Raw genomic sequence first — 22,566 nt, forward strand, 5'->3', positions numbered from 1 at the left:
TATCTCTTTGTATTGCTATTTTAATGTTTGCTCTAGTTATTACATTATACATATACATATGTTTTTCAAAGTCCAGTGTTCACATTTTACCAGGTCCAGTGAAGTGTCAAACCATTACCTCTAGATTCCTTTTTTCTCTCTCATTTTATGGTATAATTGTTTTATTTCTTTTACATGTATTGAGAACCATATTAGATGGTGCTATAGATTTTGCTACAGCTGTCAAACTTATTAGAAAAATCAAGATGTGATTTTTATTATATTTACATGTATTGTGCTCTGACCATGTTTTTTTACCTCCTGATGTTTCAAGATTTCGTTTATTATTTACTGTTTAGTGAACTTCCTTTTGTCATTCTCTTAGGGTAGATCTGCTGGCAACAGATCCTCAGTTTTCCTTCATCTGAGAATGTCTCAGTTTCATCTTTGTTCTGAAGAATATTTTCAGTAGTATAGAATTCTGAGTTGACATTTCTTTCAGCACTTGATAAATGTGTGCTATTTCCTTTGGCCCTCCTGATTTCTGATTAGAAATCTGCTATCATTTGAATTTTTTCCCCCCGTATACATAGTGCATTGTTTCTGGCTACTTTCCTTGTCTTTAGTTTTCAGAAGTTTGACTGTGACGTGTGTATTTGGGGATTCATCTTATTTGGTGTTCATTCAGTTTCTTGAATACGTAGGTTTATGTTTCTTGCTAAATTTGGGAAATTTTAACCTATTATTTCTGGAATGTTGTTTTAGACCCACCCTCTTTCTCTAATGAAACTGATGACGCAGATGTTAGATGTCCCACATGTCTCAGAGTTTTTGTTCTTTTCTTCAATCTGCCTTTTCTCTGTTCTAATTAGGTAATTTCTACTCTTTATATTCATGTTCATTGATTATTTGTCATCTCTATTTGTTGTTGAGTCCATTCATTGAATAATTTATTAGTTATTTTTATATTTCTAAAATTTTTCATTGGTTATTCTTGATATATATCTTTATATAGTTTTTCCTGATATTTTTCTGGTTTTGTGGAGACTTCCTGTTTCTTTTATGAATTTCAAACATGTTCTTAATTACTAATTGAAATATTTTAATGATAGCTGCTTTAAAATCCTTCCTAGGTAATTCCAACATCTTTGTCATCTTGGTGTTGGTCTCTTTTGTTGTCTTTTCTCATCCAGTTTGAGATCTTCCTGGTTCTTGGTATGATGAATTATTCTTTATCAAAACCTTGACATTTTAAATATTGTAAGACTGAATCTACTTAAGTCTTGCATTCTAACAGACTTCCTCCTAATGCTCCTCTGCTGGGTGAAGAGGGGGTCTGCTTTGTTCCTTCATGTAACGGTGGAAGTCCAGGGTGTCCACTGGGTCCCAGTTGACACTGGCTCATTGTCACTGCTGAGAGGGCTGGGAATTCAGGCCCTTCTCTAGGTCTCTACTGACACCAGCCTGCCTGGGAGTTGGAGGGACTTTCCCTGCTGCTCCCTACTAGCCTTCACTGATACTGTGGTTATTGATAAGAGGTTGTGGAAGTACTTGCTCTCTGCTGGGTCTCTGTTGATCCTACTCCAGCAGGACAGGAAGGGGCACCTTGTTTCTTCTGGGCAGAGATGGGAGTTCTGGCTCCTTGCATGGTCTCCACTGACACTGTGGTATGGGACTGGAGGTGGCCTGTTTCCATCTGGTAGGGATGAAGTTCCCAGCTTCCCACTTGGCCTTCTCTGACACTGTTTGAGATGGGGGTGGGAGAGCATCTTTCTCCATACTTGACTTTGCTGGTGGGAGTAATAGCCACAGCTATTTTTGTGTTGTTTGGCTGGAGTGGAGCAGTTACTGCCTGAAAATGGTCTCTCTTGCCAGATTGGCCCTTTCCTTCTTAGGCTCTTTGGGTAGAGACAGCAGGCTTTCCTGAGGCAGACCAAAAAAGGTCTACACATGTTGGCATTTCTTGGTTGCCACTTCTACATTATCCAGTTGGATGTAGGAGGCAAAAAGAAAACCCAGGGAACTTGCTGTGTGCCCTTCTTATGGTCATGAAGTCTCTAGACAGTCACTCGCCTTCTCTCCACCTTTCAGAGTCTCCTTGTGTTTGTTGTATGTATAGTGTCCAGGGTTTTCAGTTGTACTTAGCAGGAAGGATAGGGAAAACAAAGTCTGCATCTATTCTGTCTTACAAAAGCATAAATTCTGTCTCCTGCTTTTGTAAGATAACAGGTTTAGAACTACATACGTATATGCCAGGCCACAGCTCCCTGTTCTCCCCTGTGTGTAGCCTTTGTCACATAATGAAAATAATTGTAATTGTCTGTAAACATGTCTGCCCTGTCACCACCTGTGAGCTCATAAAGAAGGTCAGGCCTTTCATCTCCGTATTTCCCAATATACAGTAGTCCTTTACTTGGTCAGTGGAGGCAGTCCACTGCCCATTTCTGGCAATGCCCTTTCATAGGCATGTCCTTGTGGAAAACTGCCAGTCACCTGCCCAGGCCTCAGACCTCAGACCCCCAAGTATCCTCAGTCTTTTATATTCTCCTGCCAGGAACTGCTGGAAATTGGGCTGGGGAGGGTTTTGCTGCTAGGTTGGCTTCACCAAGAGAAAACTGGCTTTGGATGAATCTCGTTTATCACCTGGTCCAAACTGATCATTTTAGAGATGAACAAAACAAGGCCTACAGTAGTTAGATGACTTACTGAAGGTCAAGTTAGTGGTACAGCTGAAATGAAATTGGAATCTCTGGCAAGTCCAGTTCTCTTTTTTGTTGTGTTTTCCACCTACTTTATTTTACAGCCTGAAAGTAGATTCCAGTTGTGGGTTTGTTTTTTTAGAATCTTAAAACAAAGGGCATAAGCACACTGTCTCATGTTCTTTATTTATTGTTATTATTTTTAAAATATTTATTTATTTATTGGGCAGCACCAGGTCTTAGTTGCAGCATGTGGGATCTTTAGTTGCGGCGTGGGAATGATCTCTTAGTAGTGGCATGCATGCGGGATCTAGTTCCCTGACCAGGGATTGAACCTGGGCCCCCTTCATTGGGAGTGCAGAGTCTTAGCCACTGGACCACCAGGGAAGTCCTGTCATGTTCTTTATTTTTTTAGTAGAGTGTCAAACTTTATTGACTGCAACTTGGAGAACCAATTTTAATATATTCCTGGTGGTTTCCAAATTGTATTTTTCAAAATTGAGGTATAATTGACATGCAACATTATATTAGTTTCAGGTATGCAACATAATGATCTGGATTTGTATATATTGCAAAATAATCACTGCACTAGGTCTAGTTAAAATCTGTCACCATACATAAATAACTTTTTTCTTGTGTTGAAAATTTTTAAGACCTACCCTCTTCGCAGCTTTCAAATATGCAGTATAGTATTATTAACTGTAGTCACCATTCTGTATATTATATCCCCATGATTTATTTATTTATTTAATTTATTTAATTTTTGGCTGTGTTGGGTCTTCGTTGCTGCACGTGGGCTTTCTCTAGTTGTGGCGAGCGGGGGCTACTCTTTGTTGCAGTGTGCGGGCTTCTCTTTGCGGTGGCTTCTCTTGTGGAGCATGGGCTCTGGGTGCATGGGCTTCAGTAGTTGTGGCTCACGGGCTCTAGAGCATAGGCTCAGTAGTTGTGGTTCACGGGCTTAGTTGCTCTGTGGCACGTAGGATCTTCCCGGACCAGGGCTTGAGCCCGTGTCCCCTGCATTGGCAGGTGGATTCTCTTCCCACTGTGCCACCAGGGAAGCCCCCTATTTATTTTATGACTGGAACTTTGTACCTTTTGACTCCTTCACCCAATTTGTTCATGCCCACCACCCCTAGGCCCCCCTTCCTCTCTGGCAACCCCCAGTCTGTTCTCTGTATCTGTGAGCTTGCTTTTTTGTTTGTTTTTTAGAAAATATTAGATTCCACATACAGATGAGATCATATGGTGTTTGTCTTTCTCTGTCTGACTTCTTTCAAAAACTTAAGGTCCATCCATGTTGTCAGAAATGGCAAGATTTCCTTTTTTATTGTTTTTTTTTTTTGCGGTACACGGGCCTCTCACTGTTGTGGCCTCTCTCGTTGCGGAGCACAGGCTCTGGACTCGCAGGCTCAGTGGCCATAGCTCACGGGCCTAGCCACTCCGTGGCATGTGGGATCTTCCCGGACGGGGGCACAAACCCGTGTCCCCTGCATCGGCAGGCGGACTCTCAACCACTGCGCCACCAGGGAAGCCCTCTTGTCTTCTTAATAATAGTCATTCTAACAGGTGTGAGGTGATACCTCATTGTGGTTTTGATTTGCATTTCCCTGATGATTAGTGATGTTGAGTATCTTTTCATGTGCCTGTTGGCCATCTGTATTTCTTCTTTGGAAAGATGTCTATTCAGTTCTTCGGCCCGTTTTTTAATCAGGTTATTTTTTTGCTGTTGAGTTGTATGAGTTCCCTATATGTGATTTGCAAATATTTTCTCCCATTAAGTAGGTTGCCTTCTCATTTTGTTGGTGGTTTCCTTTGCTGTACAGAAGCTTTTTAGTTGATGTAGTCCCACGTTTATTTATGCTTTTATTGCCTTTGCCTTTGGAGTTAGATCCAAAAAATCATCACCATGACCAACGTCAAGGAGCTTATAAACCTTTGTCTTTTTCTAGGAGTTTTATGGTTTCAGGTCTTACATCTTTAATCCATTTTGAGTTAATTTTTGTGTATGGTATAAGATAGTGGTCTAGTTTCATTCTTTTGCATGTGGCTGTCTACTTTTCCCAGCACCATTTATTGAAGAGACTGTCCTTTCCCCATTGTATTTTCTTGGCTCCTTTGTTGTAAGTTAATTGACCATATACGCTTGGGTTTATTTCTGGGCACTCTCTTCTGTTCCATTGATCTGTGTGTCCTTTTTTATGCCACTACCATACTGTTGTGATTACTTTGTAGTATAGTTTGAAATTTGGGAGCATGATGCCTCCAGCTTTATTCCTCTTTCTTTGGCTATTTTGGGTCTTTTGTAGTTCCATACAAATTTTAAGATTGTTCTGTTTCTGCAAAAAATGCCATTGGAAGTTTGTTAAGGATTGCATTGAATCTGTAGATTACTTTGGATAGTATGGACATTTAAAATATTCTTCCAATCCATTAGCTTGGACTATCTTTCCATTTATTTGTATTTTCAATTTCTTTCATCAGTGCCTTATAGTTTTCAGTGTACAGGCCTTTCACCTCCTTGGTTAAATTTATTCCTAGGTATTTTATTGTTTTTTCGTTTGTGTTTTTTTTGCTTTTTAATTTTTATTTTATATTAGGGTATAGTTGATTTACAATGTTGTGTTAGTTTCAGGTGTACAGCAAAGTGATTCAGTTATACATACACGTATATCTATTTGTTTTCAGATTCTTTTCCCATATAGGTTATCACAGAGTATTGAGTAGAGTTCCCTGTGCTCTACAGCAGGTCCTTGTTGATTATCTATTTTATATATAGTAATGTGTATATGTTAATAATTTATTGTTTTTGATGCAATTGTAAATGGGATCATTTTCTTAATTTCCTTTTCTGAACGTTTGTTATTAGTGTATAGAAACGCAACAGATTTCTGTATATTGATTTCATATCCTGCAACTTTACTGAATTCATTTATTCTTACAGTTTTTTGGTGGAGCCTTTAGGGTTTTCTATATATAATATTCTGTCATCTGCAAGTAGTGACAGTTTTACTTTCTCCTTTCCAGTTTGGATGCCTTTTATTTCCTTGTCTAATTGCTCTGGCTAGGCCTTCCAATAGTATGTTGAATAATAGTGGTGAGAGTGGACATCCTTGTCTTGTTCCTGATCTTAGAGGAAATGCTTTCAGTTTTTCACCATTGAGTATGATGCTAGCTATGGGCTTGTCATATACAGCTTTTATTATATTGAGGTATGTTCTCTTTATACCCACTTTGTTGAGAGTTTTTATTATAAATGGATGTTGAAATTTCAAAATTGTATTTCTAATGGGCCTATATCTTTTCAGCAGGCATACGGCTATGGTCCATACAGTGGTGCATACCCGCCAGGAACTCAAGTTGTCTATGCTGCAAATGGGCAGGCTTATGCTGTACCCTACCAGTACCCATATGCAGGTAACTTATGCCAGCCTTTCATTCCTTGTTTCTCTTCATTTAGTGAGTAGATCAATAAAGCCTACAGAATTTTTATTTCTCAATTTAAGATGAGCTATGTTTCTTCTGGTTAGACTAGAAATCACTCCACTACTTTAAAAAAAAAAAAAGCATTATGTATCTTCACACTGCTTCACAAAAGTTAGAGTGGGCTTGATTTTTAAAACTTCACTGTTGTATCCAGATTCATCCCCAAGAAGAGAACTTGTATTTACTGAAATTCATTTACATTAAGAAGCAACCTAACTAAGAGGTCCATTTTAAGGGATAAAAGGTAATCTTTCTCTTTTTTTTTCCTTATGGTAATATCCTTCAAAAATTATCACTACTTAGGTGTGATGTTCCATTTTGCAGGTGAAGTAGAGGCCTCGGAGGGCTTATGTTTATTCTGGGCTTTTAATGGGTTCCTTTCATCTTCACCTCACCTGAAACAAGTTGTTAGGTATGAATGACTGGCCTGTGTAGGAGGCATCAAGTCCTAGGTGCAGCATGGGCAGGGGAAGTCTACAGGGTGGAGATGCAGGAATATGCTGGCGCCTACAACCAGGGCAAGAGGGACCAGAGCTACGTGCCTGATGGCCTGAAGAGTGAGGCCACACCCAGACCCCAATGAGCAGGTGAAGTCAGGCAGGGGTGGGTCACAGTGGGTATGGGATGTCAGAGCAACACACAGGAGAGTGAGTTGGTGAATAGACTGGAATGGGAGCCCAGAGCTTTCCAAGAGATCAGAACTCTAAGTGGCTGTGAGCAAACCTAGCACAGTGCCTTAATGCAGAAGCAGTAGAAGGAGAGTGTGTTACCAGAAGGGTGAGTGGTTGCTGATATTAATGCTGCAGAGAAGCCAAGGGGACTGCCACAGGGTCTCTGGATTTGGCCGGCCCCAGACTCAAAGTGTCCTTTTGGTTAGTGGTGGTTACTTTGGTTTCTCATGCGTTAGCACCTAATACAAGAGAGTTTCTCCTGTTATCTGTGTCTGGAATCTGATGCAGTGCACTCATCTAGCATAGACTGAAGGATTCTGCCTTGCTTGATTTTTTTTTTTCATGTCAAGTTGAAAACTGATAAAATAATGATGCTGAAAAATGAACTATTTGTCTATCCTCTAATCCTAGCACAACTATTTTTGTTTGAATTATTTTCCCCATGTAAAATAATTGTTTCATCTTTGTTATCTTACATTACTTTTTGCATTCTATTCTCATTTTATCAATAAAATTTTATGTATTTTGTCCAGAGTGCTACATAATCTTCTTAAGTATTTTTTTTTTTTTTTGTGGTACGTGGGCCTCTCACTGTTGTGCCTCTCCCATTGCGGAGCACAGGCTCTGGACGCGCAGGCTCAGTGGCCATGGCTCATGGGCCTAGCCGCTCTACGGCATGTGGGATCTTCCCAGACCGGGGCACGAACGCACGTCCCCTGCATCGGCAGGCGGACTCTCAACCATTGCGCCACCAGGGAAGCCCTGAAAGTTTTGATAAGGTCTTAACATGGAGTCAGGTTGCTTTAGTTTACATTTTTATGATGACTGGCAAAGATAAACATTGTACAATTATTTACAAATTAGATTTTCCCTTGTATGAATTATTTTTTTTCCCCATTTATTTTGGGGTTGGTGGTCAGTTTTTAAGCCCTAGCCTAATCGTCTGATGAGAACCAGTCTTTCATTCAGCCCCTAGGCCACAGACTGGGATAATCCCAGCTGTTTCTAATTCTGTAGAAAAGCAGAAGTTCTGTGCTTGTGCTTGTGAAGGGAATTTCTGTACATAGGATTCCATCCTTGCCTTTGACTTTCATGATGAAGAAAGAGACAGCATGCTTGGGGCCACCTCAGAATACTTGCTGCTGAGGGCTGAGTGCAGTCCATTGGCATTCGGCATTTGCGCTGTGACCAGCTAGCAGTGTGCTTGCTGTGGAAGGGCTGCTCAGTAGTGGTCGTCCCACTGCAGCATCGTGCTGGTAACCAGACAGGAGCTCTTCAGTCAGCCTGTCTAAGATACTCCGGTGCTTTGCCAGCTTCATGACACACTGCCTTGCAGTGTCCATAGAGGCCCTGGTCATGCAGAGAAGGTTAAAGGCCTTCTCTTTAATGTGATTGGGGACTGGTGGCCGGGCAGCCAATTTAAAAGTGTACAGAGTGCTGTGTACACACTATAAGTATTCTGTTTTAATTTTCCCACGTTAGTGGACATTTGTTCAGCTGTCTCTTGTTGTGGGCTTGAGGTCTTTGGTTTGAGTTGGCTTCTTTGGTTGGAGTCCTGTTTCCCTCTTACAGAGATGGTACTCATGTGACACATAATTGCACTACAGTTTCCAGGGCCAAGTCTGAGAGCAGACCTCTAGATTTTGTGATTCTTGGTGTCTCCTCCCCCATCTTTTATTGTTTACTCAGTTCATTGGTTTGATGATAATTTGTAAAAGTTAATTGCCTTTATTTAGACTTTCCTAAAGTATCTAACTTAATTGTCATAGAAACAGTATCTGCCTTTTCTACATTCGTGTTTCGATCATTTATGTAAAGTTTAGTTAAATTAGATAATTAAAATAAGTACAACTTGGAAATGTCCCTAGTTGACTTTGGTAAGGACTTAGCTCCTGGGACTTCCCTGGTGGCGCAGTGGTTAAGAATCTGCCTGCCGATGCACGGGACACGGGTTCGATCCCTGGTCTGGGAAGATCCCACGTGCTGCGGAGCAACTAAGCCCGTGCGCCACAACTACTGAAGCCTGCGTGCCTACAGCCTGTGTTCCACAGTAAAAGAAGCCAGTGCAATGAGAAGCCTGCGCACCACAACAAAGAGGAGCCCCCACTCGCCGCAACTGGAGAAAAGCCCGCGTGCAGCAGTGAAGACCCAATGCAGCCAAAAATAAATAAATAAATTAATTAATTGTTTTAAAAAAAGGACTTAGCTCCCTGGTAGGAACAGAAGGAGAAGTTGGCTCCTGGGCATGCATTGAGGAGATCCCTCTGGGGGTCTAACAGAGGGAATGCAGATTGAGATTTTTCAGGGGATCTTTTTTTTTTTCTTTTTTTAAATGTGGATTAGACATATTTTTTTTTTACATCTTTATTGGAGTATAATTGCTCCACAATGGTGTGTTAGTTTCTGCTTTATAACAAAATGAATCAGTTATATATATGTTCCCATATCTCTTCCCTCTAGCATCTCCCTCCCTTCTACCCTCCCTATCCTACCCATCCAGGTGGTCACAAAGCACCGAGCTGATCTCCCTGTGCTATGCGGCTGCTTCCCACTAGCTAGCTATTTTACATTTGGTAGTGTATATATGTCCATGCCACTTTCTCACTTTGTCACAGCTTACCCTTCCCCCTCCCCATATCCTCAAGTGCATTCTCTAGTAGGTCTGTGTCTTTATTCCCATCTTACCCCTAGGTTCTTCATGACATTTTTTTTTTCTTAGATTCCATATATATGTGTTAGCATATGGTATTTGTCTTTCTCTTTCTGACTTACTTCACTCTGTATGACAGACTCTAGGTCCATCCACCTCACTACAAATTACTCAATTTCATTTCTTTTTATGGCTGAGTAATATTCCATTGTATGTATGTGCCACATCTTCTTTATCCATTCATCCGATGATGGACACTTAGGTTGTTTCCATCTCTTAGCTATTGTAAATAGAGCTGCAGTGAACATTTTGGTACATGACTCTTTTTGAATTATGGTTTTCTCAGGGTATATGCCCAGTAGTGAGATTGCTGGGTCATGTGGTAGTTCTATTTGTAGTTTTTTAAGGAACCTCCATACTGTTCTCCATAGTGGCTCTACCAATTCACATTCCCACCAGCAGTGCAAGAGTGTTCCCTTTTCTCCACACCCTCTCCAGCATTTACTGTTTCTAGAATTTTTGATGATGGCCATTCTGATGGTGTGAGATGATATCTCATTGTAGTTTTTATTCGCATTACTCTAATGATTAATGATGTTGAGCGTTCTTTCATCTGTTTCTTGGGAATCTGTATATCTTCTTTGGAGAAATGTCTGTTTAGGTCTGCTGCCCATTTTTGGATTGGGTTGTTTGTTTATTTGTTATTGAGCTACTGCTTGTAAATTTTCGAGATTAATCCTTTTGTCAGTTGCTTCATTTGCAAATATTTTCTCCCATTCTGAGGGTTGTCTTTTGGTCTTGTTTATGGTTTCCTTTGCTGTGCAAAAGCTTTGATGTTTCATTAGGTCGCATTTGTTTATTTTTGTTTTTATTTCCATTTCTCTAGGAGGTGGGTCAAAAAGGATCTTGCTGTGATTTATGTCATAGAGTGTTCTGCCTATGTTTTCCTCTAAGAGTTTGATAGTTTCTGTCCTTACATTTAGGTCTTTAATCCATTTTGAGCTTATTTTGTGTATGGTGTTAGGGTGTGATCTAATCTCATACTTTTACATGTACCTGTACAGTTTTCTGAGCAGCACTTATTGAAGAGGCTGTCCTTTCTCCACTGTACACTCCTGCCTCCTTTATCAAAGATAAGGTGACCATACGTGTGTGGGTTTATCTCTGGGCTTTCTATCCTGTTCCATTGATCTATCTTTCTGTTTTTGTGCCAGTACCATACTGTCTTGATTACTGTAGCTTTGTAGTATAGTCTGAAGTCAGGGAGCCTGATTCCTCCAGCTCCGTATTTCGTTCTCAAGATTGCTTTGGCTATTTGAGGTGTTTTGTGTTTCCATACAAATTGTAAATTTTTTTTGTTCTAGTTCTGTGAAAAATGCCAGTAGTAGTTTGATAGGGATTGCATTGAATCTGTAGATTGCTTTGGGTAGTAGAGTCATTTTCACAATGTTGATTCTTCTAATCCAAGAACATGGTATATCTCTCCATCTATTTGTATCATCCTTAATTTCTTTCATCAGTGTCTTATAATTTTCTGCATACAGGTCTTTTGTCTCCTTAGGTAGGTTTATTCCTAGATATTTTATTCTTTTTGTTGCAGTGGTAAATGGGAGTGTTTTCTTGATTTCACTTTCAGATTTTTCATCATTAGTGTATAGGAATGCCAGAGATTTCTGTGCATTAATTTTGTATCCTGCTACTTTACCAGATTCATTGATTAGCTCTAGTAGTTTTCTGGTAGCATCTTTAGGATTCTTTATGTATAGTATCATGTCATCTGCAAACAGTGACAGCTTTACTTCTTTTCCGATTTGGATTCCTTTTATTTCCTTTTCTTCTCTGATTTCTGTGGCTAAAACTTCCAAAACTTTGTTGAATAAGAGTGGTGAGAGTGGCCAACCTTGTCTTGTTCTTGATCTTAGTGGAAATGGTTTAAGTTTTTCACCATTGAGGACGATGTTGGCTGTGGGTTTGTCATATATGGCCTTTATTATTATATTGAGGAAAGTTCCCTCTACACCTACTTTCTGCAGGGTTTTTATCATAAATGGGTGTTGAATTTTGTCAAAAGCTTTCTCTGCATCTATTGAGATGATCATATGGTTTTTCTCCTTCAATTTGTTAATATGGTTTATCACATTGATAGATTTGCGTATATTGAAGAATCCTTGCATTCCTGGAATAAACCCCACTTGATCATGGTGTATGATCCTTTTAATGTGCTGTTGGATTCTGTTTGCTAGTATTTTGTTGAGGATTTTTGCATCTATGTTCATCAGTGATATTGGCCTGTAGTTTTCTTTCTTTGTGACATCCTTGTCTGGTTTTGGTATCAAGGTGATGGTGGCCTCGTAGAATGAGTTTGGGAGTGTTCCTCCCTCTGCTATATTTTGGAAGAGTTTGAGAAGGATAGGTGTTAGCTCTTCTCTAAATGTTTGATAGAATTCGCCTGTGAAGCCATCTGGTCCTGGGCTTTTGTTTGTTGGAAGATTTTTAATCACAGTTTCAATTTCAGTGTTTGTGATTGGTCTGTTCATATTTTCTATTTCTTCCTGATTCAGTCTTGGCAGTTTGTGCATTTCTAAGAATTTGTCCATTTCTTCCAGATTGTCCATTTTATTGGCATAGAGTTGCTTGTAGTAATCCCTCATGATTTTTTTTATTTCTGCAGTGTCAGTTGTTACTTCTCCTTTTTCATTTCTGATTCTATTGATTTGAGTCTTCTCCCTTTTTTTCTTGATGAGTCTGGCTAATGGTTTATCTATTTTGTTTATCTTCTCAAAGAACCAGCTTTTAGTTTTATTGATCTTTGCTATTGTTTCCTTCATTTCTTTTTCATTTATTTCTGATCTGATTTTTATGATTTCTTTCCTTCTGCTAACTCTGGGGTTTTTTTGTTCTTCTTTCTCTAATTGCTTGAGGTGCAAGGTTAGGTTGTTTATTCGAGATGTTTCCTGCTTCTTAAGGTGGGCTTGTATTGCTATAAACTTCCCTCTTAGAACTGCTTTTGCTGCATCCCATAGGTTTTGGGTCGTTGTATCTCCATTGTCATTTGTTTCTAGGTATTTTTTAATTTCCTCTTTGATTTCTTCAGTGATCACTTCGTTATTAAGTAGTGTATTGTTTAGCCTCCATGTGTTTGTATTTTTTACAGCTCTTTTCCTATAATTGATATCTAGTCTCATGGCGTTGTGGTCGGAAAAGATACTTGATACAATTTCAATTTTCTTAAATTTACCAAGGCTTGATTTGTGACCCAAGATATGATCTATCCTGGAGAATGTTCCATGAGCACTTGAGAAAAATGTGTATTCTGTTGTTTTTGGATGGAGTGTCCTATAAATATCAATTAAGTCCATCCTGTTTAATGTATCATTTAAAGCTTGTGTTTCCTTATTTATTTTCATTTTGGATGATCTGTCCATTGGTGAAAGTGGGGTGTTGAAGTCCCCTACTATGAATGTGTTACTGTCGATTTCCCCTTTTATGGCTGCTAGTTTTTGCCTTATGTATTGAGGTGCTCCTATGTTTGGTGCATAAATATTTACAATTGTTATATCTTCTTCTTGGATGGATCACTTGATCATTATGTAGTGTCCTCCTTTGTCTCTTCTAATAGTCTTTATTTTAAAGTCTATTTTGTCTTATATGAGAAATGCTACTCCAGCTCTCTTTTGGTTTCCATTTGCATGGAATATCTTTTTCCATCCCCTCACTTTCAGTCTGTATGTGTCTCTAGGTCTGAATTGGGTCTCTTCTAGACAGCATATACATGAGTCTTGTTTTTGTATCCATTCAGCCAGTCTGTATCTTTTGGTGGGAGCGTTTAATCCATTTACATTGAAGGTAATTATCGATATGTATGTTCCTATTCCCATTTTCTTAATTGTTTTGGGTTCGTTATTATAGGACTTTTCCTTCTCTTGTGTTTTTGTCTAGAGAAGTTCCTTTAGCATTTGTTGTAAAGCTGGTTTGGTGGTGCTGAACTCTCTCAGCTTTTGCTTGTCTGTAAAGGTTTTAATTTCTCCATCAAATCTGAATGAGATCCTTGCTGGGTAGAGTAATCTTGGTTGCAGGTTTTTCTCCTTCATCACTTTCAATATGTCCTGCCACTCCCTTCTGGCTTGCAGAGTTTCTGCTGAAAGATCAGCTGTTAACCTTATGGGGATTCCCTTGTGTGTTATTTGTTGTTTTTCCCTTGCTGCTTTTAATATGTTTTCTTTGTATTTAGTTTTTGACAGTTTGATTAATATGTGTCTTGGCGTATTTCTCCTTGGATTTATCCTGTATGGGACTCTCTGTGCTTCCTGGACTTGATTAACTATTTCCTTTCCCATATTAGGGAAGTTTTCAACTATAATCTCTTCAAATATTTTCTCAGTCCCTTTCTTTTTCTCTTCTTCTTCTGGAACCCCTGTAAGTCGAATGTTTGTGCGTTTAATGTTGTCCCAGAGGTCTCTGAGACTGTCCTCAGTTCTTTTCATTCTTTTTTCTTTATTCTGCTCTGCAGTAGTTATTTCCACTATTTTATCTTCCAGGTCACTTATCCGTTCTTCTGCCTCAGTTATTTTGCTATTGATCCCATCTAGAGTATTTTTCATTTCATTTATTGTGTTGTTCATCATTGCTTGTTTCATCTTTAGTTCTTCTAGGTCCTTGTTAAATGTTTCTTGCATTTTCTCTATTCTATTTCCACGATTTTGGATCATCTTTACTATCATTATTTTGAATTATTTTTCAGGTAGACTGCCTATTTCCTCTTCATTTGTTAGGTCTGGTAGGTTTTTACCTTGCTCCTTCATCTGCTGTGTGTTTTTCTGTCTTCTCGTTTTGCTTACCTTACTGTGTTTGGTGTCTCCTTTTCCCAGGATGCAGGTTCATAGTTTCCGTTGTTTCAGGTGTCTGTCCCCAGTGGCTAAGGTTGGTTCAGTGGGTTGTGTAGGCTTCCTGGTGGAGGGGACTAGTGCCTGTGTTCTGGTGGATGAGGCTGGATCTTGTCTTTCTGGTGGCAGATCCACATCTGGTGTTGTGTTTTGGCATGTCTGTGGACTTATGATTTTAGGCAGCCTCTCTGCTCGTGGGTGGGGTTGTGTTCCTGTGTTGCTAGTTGTTTGGCCTATCGTGTCCAGCACTGTAGCTTGCTGGACGTTGAGTGAAGCTGAGTGCTGGTGTTGAGGTGGAGATCTCTGGGAGATTTTCGCCATTTGATACTACGTGGAGCTGGGAGGTCTCTTGTGGACCAGTGTCCTGAAGTTGGCTCTCCCACCTCAGAGGCACAGCACTGACTCCTGGCTGCAGCACCAAGAGCCTTTCATCCGCATGGCTCAGAATAAAGGGGAGAAAAAGTAGAAAGAAAGAGAGAGAGACAGTGGGAGAGAGGGAGAGAGGGAGAGAGAGAGGGAGAGGGAGAGAGAGAGGAGAAAGAAAGGATAAAATATAGTAAGATAAAATAAAGTTATTAAAATAAAAATTAAGAAAAAAAATTAAAAAAAGACATATAGAACCCTAGGACAAATGGTGAAACCAAAGCTATACAGATAAAATCTCACACAGCAGCATACACATACACACAAAAAGAGGAAAAGGGGAAAAAAATCATAAATCTTGCTCTCAAAGTCCACCTCCTCAATTTGGGATGATTCGTTGTCTATTCATGTATTTCACAGATGCAGGGTACATCAAGTTGATTGTGGAGCTTTTTAATCCGCTGCTTCTGAGGCTGCTGGGAGAGATTTCCCTTTCTCTTTGTTCGCACAGCTTCCTGGGCTCAGCTTTGGATTTGGCCCTGCCTCTGCGTGTAGGTCACTGGAGGGTGTCTGTTCTTTTCTCAGACAGGACGGGGTTAAAGGAGCCGCTGATTCGGGGGCTCTGGGTCCCTCAGGCCAGTGGGAGGGAGAGGTACGGAGAGCGGAGCGCTCCGTGTGTTCTCCCAGGCAAGTTGTCCCTGGATCCCGGAACCCTGGCAGTGGCTGGCTGGACAGCCTCCTCGGAAGGGAGGTGTGAAGAGTGACCTGTGCCTCGGCTCGCGCCCGTCTCTGGAGCTTCTTTAAGCAGCACTCTTAATCCACTCTCCTCACGCTCCAGGAAACAAAGAGGGAAGAAAAAGTCTCTTGCCTCTTTGGCAGCTCCAGACTTTTTCCTGGACTCCCTCCCGGCTAGCCATGGTGCACTGGCCCCTTTAGGCTGTGTTCACGCTGCCAACCCCAGTCCTCTCCCTGAGCTCCGACCGAAGCCCAAGCCTTAGCTCCCAGCCCCGCCCACCCCGGTGGGTGAGCAGACAAGCCTCTCGGGCTGGTGAGTGCCGGTCGGCACCGATCCTCTGTGCGGGAATCTCCCCGCTTTGCCCTCTGCACCCCTGTTGCTGCACTCTCCTCCATGGCCCCGAAGTTCCCCCCTCCGCCACCCGCAGTCTCCGCCCGCGAAGGGGCTCCTAGTGTGTGGAAACCTTTCCTCCTTCACAGCTCCCTCCCACTGGTGCAGGTCCCGTCCCTATCCTTTTGGCTCTGTTTATTCTTTTTTCTTTTGCCCAACCCATGTACGTGGGGAGTTTCTTGCCTTTTGGGAGGTCCGAGGTCTTCTGCCAGCGTTCAGTAGGTGTTCTGTAGGAGTTGTTCCACGTGTAGATGTATTTCTGGTGTATCTATGGGGAGGAAGGTGATCTCCGCGTCTTACTCTTCTGCCATCTTCCCCTTCTCCTCTCCAGGGAATCTTTTAATTAGGTCAGCTTACAGGTTCCTACTGTATTACATTTCACTAGTTGGAGTTGCCTAATTGACATTATTTAAATTTCAAGGCTGTGATAGTGAATGCTACAGTTCACCAGTTTTGTAGTTTAAACATACTGCCCTCAACCCCCGTGTGCCTCACTTTTGCCTGTCTATAAAATAGGGATAACAGGAAGCTCGACTCAGGGTTGTTGTGAGGATTAAGTGAGTCAATGAATGTAAATGCTTGTAATACTATAAGTGCTTAGACTAGTAAGCACTTGTAGATGTTAGCCTTTAGTGTCACTGTTGGTTTCACTTCCATTCTTCATCTACGTGGACATATCACTATTGGATTAATCTATTTCCTAGGGTTGAACTGCTAAGGGAATAGTGGGTCAAGGAGAAAAGTTAACACTGTATGTGAGCAATTTTAAAGCTAATTAGCTATTGGACAGTATATTGTGAAACAGAGAAGAGAACAAGCAATACATTTCCAGTTGTAAACTCTAATTGTGCAAATAAATTTTAAATTTGTTTAAAGTTTGCTTTTTAGAAGTTTTCCCCCTAGCATAAATATTTTTCCCCATAAAGACATAAGGTTAAAAATGAAGAGCAGGTTAGGTTAGCAGATTAAAGGTTTAATTTAAAAACGGTTTGCATGAATACTAAGAAGCTAATTAACTTCTAGGTGGGTTTTTCTTCTTAGCTCTCAGTGGGATTCTTGACTCTCCCATTGTCTCTAGGCTCTGTGTGTCTCCCACACTCCTCGTCTGCCTGCCATCCTGATGAGCAGAATGTGCGGGGCTGAAGTGTGCATTGGAGGCTGGGGGTTGCAGCTTCATTGGGATTCTGCTTTCTGCAGTGTCTGGGACTGTGGACCTTGGGAAGCTGAGCATCTTGATTTTCTCTTAGTGCCATCTTAGAAATGGAGGCGTCCTCTTCACTTGGCCAAGTCCAGTCACCTTCGCCTGTGGGGAAGGAGAGCTGGGGAGCACTCACTGCAGTCACCCCACCAGCACTCCGAGGGAGGGGTGCAGTGTATGGAGAAACGTCAGGAAGGGTCCCAGTCAAGTGAGCCATCTTTTTGAGTGAATGTTGGACTTCACAAACTGCTCCTATTTTTTCCTTCTTTTCTAGGGCTTTATGGACAGCAGCCTGCCAACCAAGTCATCATTCGTGAGCGGTATCAAGACAATGACAGTGACCTGGCGCTGGGCATGCTGGCTGGAGCAGCCACAGGCATGGCCTTAGGGTCTCTGTTCTGGGTCTTTTAGAGTCCTTGGAACCTGGATGTGCATAGCTTCTGATACCCTGTGTGCAATAATATAATTTGCAGGGCATTTCTGTTTGTTATAAATGTTTTTAGTTTTAGTAGTTCTTTTGAAAGTAGTGACATCATACTTATAACTAATCCATATATGTACCATGGAGAAGGCTTTGGACTGCTGTTAAAACGTGGACTATTTGGGGGCACTGGCTCATTCTAGGAGTTTTTTTATGGAACTCTCAGAATACCTTATTTGAACACACCTGTTTGGAAAGGGCATTTTCCTTTTAGAGTTAGGCCTTAGTGCTTAAGGGGTAGTTATTTTAGTGTTATGCGAGTAACGTCGTGATGTATGAGTGGTGAGTGATTGTGGCAAGAAGAACTGCAGCTGTTTTGATTTACTGCCAGACTTTGAAACCTCAGACCAGACCTGGATGCACGTTACTTCAGGAGTCGTAGGCTGGGACCTTCCTGAGGCAGAGGTGTGATATCGCCACAGCCTCTGGGGCTCTGCAGGCTTCCAGGAAAACCAACTGCTTAGGTTGATGGGCGGGATGGCAGATCCCCCGCTTTAAAATGATGCTTTTCATTTTATTTTTACTAGTTTGTTTTTGGTAGTGATCCTTGGAAAACATCCCAAATTAGGAGTAGACTTGAGTGTCAGTGTTTTAGGGCTTTATCATTTAAAGCTTGAACAAGACAAAACAATTACAAACAAGTGTGTAGAGGTAGATTTGCTTTATTCAGAGGCATCATGTTTTAAGAGTTTGCTTTGAGTATTTTTATTGCCACTTCAGCCTACTTATAGCTTATTTTTCTACTTGTTGAGAAAGTAATATTAAGAGAATGGTGAGGAAAGTAGAATGAGAGCCATAGTTACAGTGTTACTGCTTCAGGGGATTGGGCTGCACTGGGGGTCCTCTTTCCCACCCTTCTGAAGGCTGTTAAAGAGCCCGTTTCCTGTCCTGTGCAGGACTGGGGCGCTGTGGCTGTCCCTGAGCACTGGGGTGCGTGGAGCCCTGGTGGTGGCATGGTGGGGGAGACTCAGGTTACAGATGGGAGTTGCGGCCTAAGGACATGAATGACCTGCTCAGGGTATTACTCCACCTGACCAAGACACTGGCCTTGTTTTCATTCTTGACTCAAATGTCACAGAGAAGCTTAAAACCATTTAATTTGAGCCCCAACTATGTGTGAAGCTCTGAAAGACTTCGTGCATTTTTCTTATTTCTTTATTTATGTAAATTTTAAAACTTCAGTTATTCCAGTTTTCTGTACTGCATGCTTTAAAAAATGTACTTTTACAAAGGCAGTTTAGGGCATTGGAGGTCTCTGCCCCTGTACTCCATGTGGCCCTATTTTCCATAAAATACACTCCTAGTAGCACAAATTCCATTTTTATTCCATGTGGCCAGTTACATACATAGTCTTTTGTTTCATTGATCAACCCACTCCATCTCTAAGGCAGACTTAAATAGATCTATCTCCGTATGAAACCAGATGCCAAATGAACTTTGTGGTGACCACAGGTGTGTTTTCCTAGCCAATTCTATTGCACTTGTTGACACTGGAGAGTCTGTTTCCAGCTGAAAAGAAGTATACTTGACTGTCATCTCTTTGGATGTTTGACATGGTGGAAAGTTGCCAGATGTGATGTGTGATGACACTGGTTTTGATGGTTAAAAATGTTGCTTTAGTTATTTTACATCGTATGTAATAAGAATGGTTCTTTTCAGATGGTAATCATTATTCGAGCTGTATGTTTTACTTACAAAATACTAAACTCAGTTTTTAATGTTGCATCATTTTGAACTTGGAGTTACTGGAACCACCGGTACTGAGTTACGTCAGTGAAACGCCCTTGAAGCAGATGGTCTCCCTGTGTTTCCCTGGCTTCCCTCTGACAGAAGGGGGAGAGCTATGGACTGAAACTTGTGCACACATGTGCCCCCGCCATCTGCAGTCCGTGTCCCCAGCGGGGCCAGCCCCACTTGTCAACTGTAGTTGAGTCTTGAAGTTCACTGTCACTAGTGACTTGATCCTGAGAGGAAATGCATACTCTGTATAAAGATGGGCTGAGATACTTCATTTCCCTGGCCTCAGCTCTCATAGATGCTAGCACTTAGGTAATCCTAAATCAAGAAGGTGAGTTGGAAGGAACTTGTTCAGGTTTAGTCAGTATTTTTCTTCCATGTGTACTTTTAACTGGTTTGCCGTTGACATTGCACACATGCCAGTTGGCTTGTTTCTTAGTTCTGTTCTTTTCTTTTAATTCCTTGAGTTAACTTCAGGGTCTTAGATGTAAAGAGAAGGGAGAGACCCATGGTTGTTTCAGATCATCATTCATGAAATGGGCCAGACCGGGACACAAGATCTGGATCATGGGAGAGGTTCCTGCCATTGAGACAGAATGACCCACATTTATTTTCTACATTACTTGTGATACTGTGTGATCTATCTTTCTCCTTCCCAAGTTTTTGTAGACACCAGCATGGGATGCAGTTCCATTTTTTTCCCCTAGGGTTGATCTTTTTTTCTGATTGCTTGCCTGTCTCTAGTATTCTGTTGTGTCCTCAGAACCTATTTTTCCCTGTATATGCAAATTGTATGTTTATAAGTGAAAATGTTAATACATTAAATGATTGTTAACCTTAAAGCATATTTCATTGACTTCTATTGTTTTTTTAAAATTCAATTTATTTAAACTATAAAGATAAAAACGGTTCATGCGTTTCTCCCATCCCCCACCCCCTGGCTCTGACAACCATGAATCTGTTTTTTTTTTTAAATTTATTTTCTAGTAACACAGTCAGCTTTTTCTGCTGCATCACAGGCAATAAGAATGCCATTTATTGAGCATTCCATAAGTGCTAGGGAATGTATTGTCACATCAGAAAACAATAACTCATTAAATTCCTATATTAACTCCATAAGGGATGTATTATCCAAGTTACTCTGGATGAAACTGAGGCTCAGAAGTTAAATTCTTTTCTTGGGAGTGCACAGGTAGTAAATGAAACAGATTTATATCTGATATTAAAACATATTCTTTTTCCCTGTGCCATGTGTATATGAGAGTAATTTCCACAAGAACATCACAGGGGTCAGTACTTCTAGGATGACTATTAAAAAACTGACAGTATCTTCCTCAACCAGATCTACTTGACCTTGTGGGTTCAGTAACTTCTCCAATATCCTTGGAACACGACTTTGTGTTTTTGTTGTTTTGTTTTAAAAAATTATTTACATTTTTTTTCATTTCTTCATTACCTCACTCTCTTCCTGGCTAGCTTTTCTGTTTATCTTGCCTGTTGCAGACTTTGATTAAATTGTGATGTGTGGTTGCCTGTAATGGTTTAAGATTAGGAATCTCATACTAGAAGCTCTGGGCCTCTTGGTTTCATTTCTTAGGGAAGAAGTCTCTAGTATTTTGCCTGGAGACAGTTATTTCTGGATGTCGGGTAGGGGAGACACTCCACACAGCCTTCTAATTTTCAGCTGGACTTTATTCTCATCTTCCATCATGCTGGCCCTTGCTGCCTCTGGCTCTTTTTTTTTTTTAGTTTTGAATATATATATTATACACACACACACACACACACACACACACACACACACACACACAGCTTCAAAATGAAAAAAAGGATTCAGTATAGGTTCTTGCATCTGCCCATTTCCTATCTTCTCTTTGCTTAACCACTCATACTGATTTATTTAGCCTTCATGAATTTTTCTTCATGCATATATAAGCCAGAACAAAGATAAATTCTTATTTTTCTTCCTTTTTTTACAAAATAAGGGTAGTATATACACCAGTGGTACTCAAACTTCTTAGTCTCAGGATCCTTTTACAGTATTAAATTTTTGAGGCTTCCCAAGAGGTCTTTAAGGTGAGTTATATCTATCATTATTTACCATATTAGAAAATAAAATTGAGAAAGTTGAAAACTTTCTTAAGAAATGGTAAACCCATTATATTTAAAAAATAGACTTGATAAAAAATATTTTCCAATACAAAATCAGTGAGGCAGAGTGTTTTCATGTTTGAAAAAGTTTAACATCGGGCTTAATAGCTGGATTTGCCTGTTTGCTTATGAGTTCAGTCTGTTGTTACTTGTTTTTTGGTTGAAGTATAGAAGGAAATACAGCCTCACATAGATACATAGTTGGAAAGGGAGGACCTTGCAGACCCTCAGAAAGGGTCTTGGGTACCCTCAGGGGTCCTTGGATCATACCTTGAAAACTGCTGATGTATGCTGTTTTATCCTTTTTTTTTTTCACTTAACATATCTGAGGTATTTCTATATCAGCACGTAAGGAACTTGCCCATTCATTTTATTTGTCCTATAATTCATCCAGTACCCTTTTACTTTTGCTAAGAATGCTATAATGAAGGATACTGTACAAAAGTGACTCATCCCAGCGTGGGACTCTTGGAGGTACTGTGTTCTCTTTGATAGTGTGCAACTAGTGGATGACAGGGTTCCCTGGAGTGTAACTGTCTTGAGTGCCTCCAGGATGACACCAGGGCCTGGGACTGGGTGTTAGAGAACTGTATGCACAGAGGCTGACTGCTGTGATAAGCCACCGCAGGAGCTGAAGGCCAAAAGCTCTGCTGCTCAAGCCGCGTCCACTGTGGTTTGCTTGGGAGGGAGACTTCTGCCCCAGGTACTCATTTGGAGACCGCAGCTGCTTCTCTCCGGTGCCTTGGAGTCCTCAGGGAGCTTCTGCATCCTGCTGGCAGTGAAAGATGGTGAAGACACAGCCCCCTCCTCAGCTTGGCAGCAGTGCCCAAGGTTCTGCTGTCATTCCAGTGGGGAGAGCTAGTCAGGTGGCCCTGGTGCCATGCAGGAGGTCTGGGAGGTGTAGTCTGAGCTCAGGAAGAAGTCGCCCTGGCCAGAGCTGCTGCTGAGCCACAGTAAATGGTAAATACTGATGGTCCACTATCTTCAACACTCAGTGGAAGTCAGGCTCCTATTCACCCTCATTTGCACAGTATTTACTGATTAGTGAAGTGGGTGGTAGCAAATTACATGTAAATTGTTGGTTCATGTAACACAGATGTCATTTGGTCACAGAGTATTTTTGTTGCTCAATTATTTCTTTCCCT

The 22,566-nt window shown here is 40.9% G+C and overlaps 1 protein-coding gene and 1 non-coding gene across 7 annotated transcripts in view; one reads left to right on the top strand and one right to left on the bottom strand.

The window, feature by feature from the left end:
• Positions 1 to 17,463, top strand: part of PLEKHB2 (pleckstrin homology domain containing B2) — a 32,873-nt gene extending 15,410 nt beyond the window's left edge. The window contains exons 6-7 of one of the 6 annotated variants that reach the window (XM_007464451.1): positions 5,967 to 6,092; positions 17,327 to 17,463. In XM_007464451.1, the coding sequence (XP_007464513.1) occupies positions 5,967 to 6,092; positions 17,327 to 17,463 (263 nt within the window). The remainder of the gene's footprint in view (positions 1 to 5,966; positions 6,093 to 17,326) is intronic. The other 5 variants (XM_007464452.1, XM_007464453.1, XM_007464455.1 and 2 more) reach the window with 5 other exon arrangements.
• Positions 2,993 to 3,065, bottom strand: TRNAG-CCC (transfer RNA glycine (anticodon CCC)). The gene has a single exon. It is a non-coding gene; the product is annotated as a tRNA-Gly (tRNA).
• Positions 17,464 to 22,566: the final 5,103 nt, after the last annotated feature.

Source organism: Lipotes vexillifer, unplaced genomic scaffold, assembly GCF_000442215.2.
Source record: "Lipotes vexillifer unplaced genomic scaffold, Lipotes_vexillifer_v1.1 scaffold20, whole genome shotgun sequence".
Classification (NCBI taxonomy): domain Eukaryota; kingdom Metazoa; phylum Chordata; class Mammalia; order Artiodactyla; family Lipotidae; genus Lipotes; species Lipotes vexillifer.